The sequence below is a fragment of the Lipotes vexillifer genome, unplaced genomic scaffold (genome assembly GCF_000442215.2).
Source record: "Lipotes vexillifer unplaced genomic scaffold, Lipotes_vexillifer_v1.1 scaffold1233, whole genome shotgun sequence".
NCBI classification, from domain to species: Eukaryota; Metazoa; Chordata; class Mammalia; order Artiodactyla; family Lipotidae; genus Lipotes; species Lipotes vexillifer.
In genome coordinates, this window is record NW_006782167.1 from 881469 (window position 1) to 888916 (window position 7448).

The 7448-nt window shown below is 45.6% G+C and overlaps 1 protein-coding gene across 1 annotated transcript in view; it reads left to right on the plus strand.

The window, feature by feature from the left end:
• DNAH9 (dynein axonemal heavy chain 9) overlaps positions 1-7448 on the plus strand; it is a 301371-nt gene that overhangs the window by 152246 nt on the left and 141677 nt on the right. Inside the window, 2 exon segments of the mRNA XM_007455019.1 lie at positions 2228-2401; positions 2884-2959. Coding sequence (XP_007455081.1) covers positions 2228-2401; positions 2884-2959 — 250 coding nt within the window.

A 7448-nucleotide genomic window follows, 5' to 3' on the forward strand; every position in this document is an offset into this window, starting at 1 on the left:
AGGATGACTTAGAGCATTGTGAAGACCAAATGAGGTGATATTGTGTTCCAAACTCTGCTACGTTGTACCTCACTATGTGCCAGTACAGACTTAGTGCAGGAAAGGGACCAGAGAATTGTCACAACCTTCAGGAGATGGGGTTCAGAAGGGGACTCTTCACTGAGGTCATTGCTGACGAGTCACTCAAAGAGTCAAACTGAGAAAAGGCCATGGGATGACTCAGCAGAGGTGACCTTGTCTTTCCAGTGTCCAATTACAGTAGACGGTGAGGTCAAGCACAAGACTGCAGGAAGCCAGACAGTGTTGGTGTAGCCCAGCTAATGGCTTGGCTGAGAAACTGATGGAGTAGCTCAAGGTGGAATTGGGAGTGAGGAAAGAAGGTGCATCCAACCTCCTTCTTTCTAGAGATGGTCTTTGTCTTGGATTCTCCATATAAACTTAAAAGATGGTTTTCATTAGGAAGTTAAAGGTCTTCAAGAATTTTATCCAAAGGTAGACAGCTAATATGTTTTCATGAGTAAATATTGTCAGCCAGAAAACAACTGGTGTCAGGTAATACATATATGTTAAGCTTTGTTTTTTAATTTATTTTTCATTTAGTTTTTATTGGGAATGGTTTTCAATAGCACTCTTAGTTCTGCCTTGGTGTTTTGGGGAGGGAAGCACTCTTTTCCATGGTGTAATTCCATGTAAGAGATTATCTAAAAGTTAGTCTTTTTAATTCATAGGAATATTTTAATACCTGAGAGTACTCAAATTAAGGGTATAAACTTCCCACACCTTCCTGTTATGACAGATAAAAGCACAGAAAGGACAACCCTTGAAGTCATGTAATGTTGGTCATTTTAATTTTTTGTACCTATTTCAAATTCTGTTAGTATATTTACTTCATTGTAAATATTTTTTAGGGTACCTTTGTATTTTGCTTTGACCCTGGTTCTGTGATTTGGATGTCAACAACTTCCCCAAAAAGCACCAGAATGTTAAATTCTAATGTCATGATCCCAGTCTGGGTTATTCACCTTTAATCCTGCTTTCAGTTTCTATGTGCACAGCAGTATTTTTAATAAAGAATTACACAGAGGAAAAAAAAAAAGAATTTTATCCATGAGTCAAAAATGGAGATTTTTTTCCCTAAGGCTTCTGATTGCCGAGAACAAATATTGGGAAGATAGTGTCCTCTTAATCTGAATTCAGAGCAGAATAAGAACAGCAAACAAATCTGTCATTAAGGCCTATTTCCATTCTCTTTTTAAGGCAAAAGAATTCAATCCTATTTACCTAATAGCGAAATGAGTGCCATTTCTTCCAAGTCCAGATTCATTGCCGTGCGCCCAGCTCCCTGGTCTGTCCTCCTCCCCAGGAACATTTCCTAAAATGCCCAATCTGGACCTCTTCCCTTTTTAGGATTTTTCCTAGGTCTGCGTGCTCAAAGAGTGGGTTTGCTCCCCCAGAGAGTTGCCAGTAGCAGCGGGTATGTTTGGGATGTTTTTTTGTGTGTTGTGTTTCAGTTTGGACTCACTAGCTTGAGTACACGGGTGCACAGCCCTATCCTTAGGGGCTCATGATCTAACATGTATGCATATATAGTGCTACCTATTCCTTCCATCAGAAAGACCTGTATACCTTTGTCTCTGCTTCTCCTAGATTTTTAGAATTTTAGCTCTTGAAAGAAATTTAGAAATACCCTTTCCTAGAATCAGATGAGAAAACTGAGGCATGGAAAGACGTGATTTGTCAGTGGTTATGTGCACGACTCCCCAGCTGAGGCTCTTCTCACCGCACCATCCTGTGCGCCCACGTGTCAACAGCCACCATTTTATTCCTTCTATCCCTGACTGCTGTCCTGGATGTTGCTCAGAGCCTTGGGAGTCTAGGGGAACCGGGGAGGATCTGTCTCTTCAGGAGATCTTGGCTGCACTTGCCCATCTTGGGGCCATAGGCTCCTACTTTCCTCTGTGTTCTTATACCTCCCTCCCTCACCCTCCACCTGCCAGTGCTCTGAGATGCATAATGCCAGGGCGACCCAGCCACCTGGTCAAGCAGGGGCACATGTACATGCTCAAGGGAAGCCCCTGCTCAGCTGGGCCTTGTTGGGGTCGATCCTCGGGGGATAAGCAGGAGCCCTCTTTGCTCCCGGTCCTGACCTTCTGCCCGATGCAGGGCAGCCTCTCCAGGCTTCTTGTGCTCTGCAGAGCCTTGACTCCTACCTGCTTTGTTTTGGCAGCTCGTGGACGACCGGGCAGAGTTCAGCAAATGGTGGCTGACCGAGTTCAAAACAGTCAAGTTTCCCTCCCAAGGAACCATCTTTGACTATTACATAGACCCAGAGACCAAGAAATTCGAGCCTTGGTCCAAGCTCATCCCCCAGTTTGAATTTGACCCTGAGATGCCTTTGCAGGTGAGTGTGGCTGAGTGACCAAGGACGTGCAGTGTCCCCAGGATCTGCAGTGGCTCTAGCGGCAGCCCCTTATGGATGTCCGAAAGGTTTAACCTCACTAGGAATTAGTCGTCCCCAGCTACTTGTCTTTTCAGAGGAAATTACAGGTGCAATGAAGTCACGAGATCTCCCAAAGCCTCGGTAACTTAATTACCAGACCCCCACAGGCATCCCTGGAGGAGAAGGAGGACGGCCAGCGCAGAAGATTCTAAAAGAGAGGCCACAGGGAGGCAGACAGCGCTGGCAGAGGGGGAAGGGCCTGCTCTCTACCCAGAGCATGAGTTAGTAGGAGGGTCTCACTGGGTATTAGGGGGGCCCTCCTCCCCGGGTTAGTGAGCTCCCCGACCCCAGAGGAATTCCCTCCCCTGAAATGCTCCGGAACATTCTGCCTGCATCTGTTTCTCCCACGAGCCCTGGGCACACTCATCCTGTTCCCACTCCAGGCCTGCTTGGTGCACATGAGCGAGACCATCCGAGTGTGCTATTTCCTGGAGCGGCTCCTGGCTCGGCGGAGCAGAAGTCAGGCACCTCCCAGGCTTGACTCCCAACGGCAGCACTGTTCCTTCCCCTCCCACTCCCCTTCTCTCCTCTCCGCTCCCTTCTGTGTCCCACTTTCCAGCACCCTTAGCAAGGTCCCCTTTCCCATCCTTTCTCCCTAAGTGCCTCCCTGGCCTGCTAAATTCCCCCGGGGCGGGATTTCAACACAGTACAGGTCAGCAGCTTGATGACAAAGAAAACAGAAAACCCACTGGAAGGTTTCCATGGGCTTGTAGACTTCTGGCAGCGGATGTGCCTCTAGAGATCATTTTATTCACCCCTCATACCTCATAGACGGGGAAACCGAGGCTCAGGAAAGTGTGTAGTTGCCCAAGGTCACCATCAAGTGGCAAGGCTGGTGTGGCACACCCAGTCTGCTGGCCACATGGAGCGTGCATTTCACTGGGAGTTTACACGTTGGGCTCCCGAGGGGACATGGGTCCTCAGGGTGTGGCTTCAGGGTCCAGGGCTCACTGCATAAGATGTTTCCCCCTCGCCACCCACTTTCTCCTTGACCTTCACCTACTGTCAGTTCTCCTTTTATATAGAAACACTCATCACATTAACCCTAGAAACAGCCTCCTTTTGAAGAAGTGCCCAAGCCAACCTCCCAACAAAAGGAGGGGAGCGACAGGGCTGGGGAGGAACCCTGCTCTCACCCCTCACAGTGTAACAGCCTTGCCCCACTCTCTGTCCCTCCGCCTGGGCTTTCCCACGTGAGACCACGTGCATCCCCACCCCTAGAATGCACGGTCCACTGAAAACGAGGAGCTCGGCCTATGGGCTGTTTGCAGATTGGAAAGTTATAAGCCAAGCTTATACATGAAAGTGAACCTGGTCTAGTCCTTCTGTGGCCCCTGCTCACTGTGAACCACAGAGTCAACGCGTGGTGCTGCCAGCACTGTGCTTTCCCCAGTTCCCATGTGAGACAACAGCTCACTCCCCACCTTCTTTCTGCACCACTTTGCCAGCTCTTCCAGGGTTGGGATCCAGCCAGCTCCTCATGCTAGTGGGGGCTGTACTGTCTCTACCTCTCACAGCAGGTTAGCGCCTGAAGCTTGTGGGTGGAAGTTAAGGTCGTCCCTCATCCCCCCCTCAGCGACAGGGAGACTTCACCTCTTTGTCAGATCAGCCTCTGGGCTTCATCCCCTGCTGGGCTGGTAAAAGTTTCACACCTTCGGTCCCAATCTAGCAATTGACTGTCATTCCCGCCTAGATAACAAGACAAACTGAAGTGATGGAGACTTGTATTAGAACAAGTAGTTTGTCAGTGATGTGAGCATCTTCTGTTTGAGAAAGAACACTCCGATTTTCTTCTGCTCTTCACAATGTGAGCAGTTATAGACACGATACACTTTTAAATTTAATTGTTTTCTTAAGTCTACACAATCAGCGAAACAAATCAAGCCCTGGTCTGTGTGTTTACCAGTCTCTGATGTGTAATTACTCCCACCATGACCAATTTCAGGCAACCCCCACCATGTCCGTGAACATGGAGTTGGGAAGAGAAGCACAGCAGAGCACCATGCATCCTATTTCTGCTCTGCAGATTCAGTAGGTGGACATAACCTCAAGAGCACAGATAATGGTAAAATGTAGTCAAATAATTTTCACATGATGAGTTCTGAATATTCATTACCTTTGTTTTTAATATAATTTACTTACTTGTAAGTTTATCTAATTTATGTTTTTAAATAATGGCTGTGTTGAACCACCAGCTTACTAGGTTCCCTGTTTTTTTTAGATGTTGGGGGTAGGAGTTTTATTAATTTTTTTTTTTTTTTTCGGTGTTGGGTCTTCGTTTCTGTGCGAGGGCTTTCTCTAGTTGTGGCAAGCGGGGGCCACTCTTTATCGCGGTGCGCAGGCCTCTCACTATCGCGGCCTCTCTTGTTGCGGAGCACAGGCTCCGGACGCGCAGGCTCCGTAGTTGTGGCTCACGGGCCCAGTTGCTCCGCGGCGTGTGGGATCCTCCCAGACCAGGGCTCGAACCCGTGTCCCCTGCATTAGCAGGCAGATTCTCAACCACTGTGCCACCGGGGAAACCCCTTAAGTTCCCTGTTTTAACAGTCAGCTCTCAAGAGGCAACTCCAGCAAACCACTAACTTCATCTTGACTCCATGACACCTCAGCCACCATCAAGCCACACAGTGTCATAACCTGGCACTGTCATGGCCTGGCACCGTCACGTTCACACCTGGCAGCGGTCATAAGCAGACTTCACATGGCTGGCTGGTTCACATCCTAACACTGTTTTGCTACTGAACATATATACCTCTACACTTACTTGTAAGCCTTGAGTCCAGTGACTGATCAGATTATGAGGTCGGCCCACTCTTACTACTACTATAACTACACTGATAATAGTAATAATAATAACTGATATTATCAAACACTCACCAGGGGTGTGTCAGGCACTAACCTGAGATTAGACTTTTACACGTTTTTAAATCATTTAATTTTGTACAACCTTGGAAAGTATTTGTATAACCCCCATGTTATGGATGAGAAAACCAAGGCACAGAGAAGTTAAATAAGCTACTTGAGGCTACACAGCAAGTGTGGTGGACCAGGGTTTGAACCCAGACAGTCCGACTTCAGATCCTGTGCTCTTAACCATTAGGCTATACTACTTCCCTGATAAGAAACACTTTGGAAACTGAAATAAATATTTGATAATATTACTCTTATTATTAGTGGTACTATTTGAGTAGTCTAGAGAAATTATTTTCTAGAGTCCTGTTATAATGATTTTATAATGTAAAAAAATACTTTAACCAGAGAGTGAAAATTCATAGCCAAGGAAAAGGAGAGGAGTATCATACTCTTGACTCTGAAAAATACTGGATTCCCTTACTTGGAACCTCCCATCCATTACTTTAGTCACAGTCCAAACAAGTTTTCTTATTTGGCTTCTTAGCTGAAAACATTTTAGAAACAACAAAATGGCAGGGAAAAGGGTGCTACCAACAATTAGAAAAGTGGGAGCAAAGAGCCTGGTATCCAACAGGAAATAGAAAACATAAAAAGGAGGTGCAGGAACCCAAAGGGTAGCTGCTCTGGCATCAGAAAGGTGGCAAACTGTCCCACCCACATCAGGAGCCCATCACTCTTTTGAAGCCCAACATTTTCATTGCTGTTTGTACTTAAGACCCTTGGAATTAAGAGAAGATTCAATGTGATGTGGTGTAGTCTGCTTTAAAGGCCAGATAGTACACCCAGACAGATGTGCAAAATGTGTGTTTATAATGTGTCTGTAATGTAAAAGATGGGAAATAACCTAATTATCCATATGATGGAATGCTAAGCATTGTTACAAAGAATGAGGAAAGTCTGTATGAATTGAGTTGGAACCATTTCCATGCTCTTTATTGAGTGAGAAAAGCAAGATACAGAACAGTGTATATAGTATGCTCCAAAGTATATCTTGTTTAACAAGAGATATATAAAAATTTGCATACACACACACACACACACACACACACACACACAGTCATACATCTATGCTTGTATGTACTAAGAATATCTCCAGGAGGACACACAAGAAACAGCAGTTGCCCCTGGCAAGGGGAACTGGATGCTAAGAGTGGGATGGAGAATGACTTAAACTTTTTAAAAATTATGAAATATTTCAAGCATACAGAAAATAGTGTAACAGATGCCCATGTACCCACAACCCAGATTTCACAGATGTTAACATTTTGTCATTTTGCTATGGATCTTAGCATTTTAAGTACAGCCAACATACCACCCCCATCCCTTCCTCTGTCTTGCTCCTCATTAACAGGACTAGGACCACTAGAGTTGATGTGCATTACTCCAAATTTACACTTTTGATACATATATGTACCCATAAAATACACCATGTTGTTGTCTGTATTTAAATTTTAAATATGTATCATACTGTAACTTCTTTGGTAACTTGCTTTTTTCATCACTGTCTGTTTTAACGCATGCAGAACGTTTTCGTTGGTTTTTCACTGCTGCATAGAATTCCCTTGTGTGAATAAATCACAGCTCTTTTATCCATTTTCCTACTAAAAGGCAGCATAATTTTTTAACATTTTCCTTTTTTTTTTTTTTTTTTTTGCGGTACGCGGGCCTCTTACTGTTGTGGCTTCTCCCATTGCGGAGCACAGGCTCCGGATGTGCGGGCCCAGCGGCCATGGCTCATGGGCCCAGCCGCTCCGCGGCATGTGGAATCTTCCCGGACCAGGGCACGAACCCACGTCCCCTGCATTAGCAGGCGAACTCTCAACCACTGCGCCACCAGGGAAGCCCCAACATTTTCCTTTTTAAAAAACATTTTTTGAGTTATAATTGACATACAATACATGGCACACATTAAAGTATACAATCTGATACATTTTGAAATATTTACCCATCATGAAACCATCACTACAATCGAAATAATGAATACATCCATCACCTCCGTGAGTCCCTCACCTCCCTTAGTAATCCCTCCCTCCCTCCC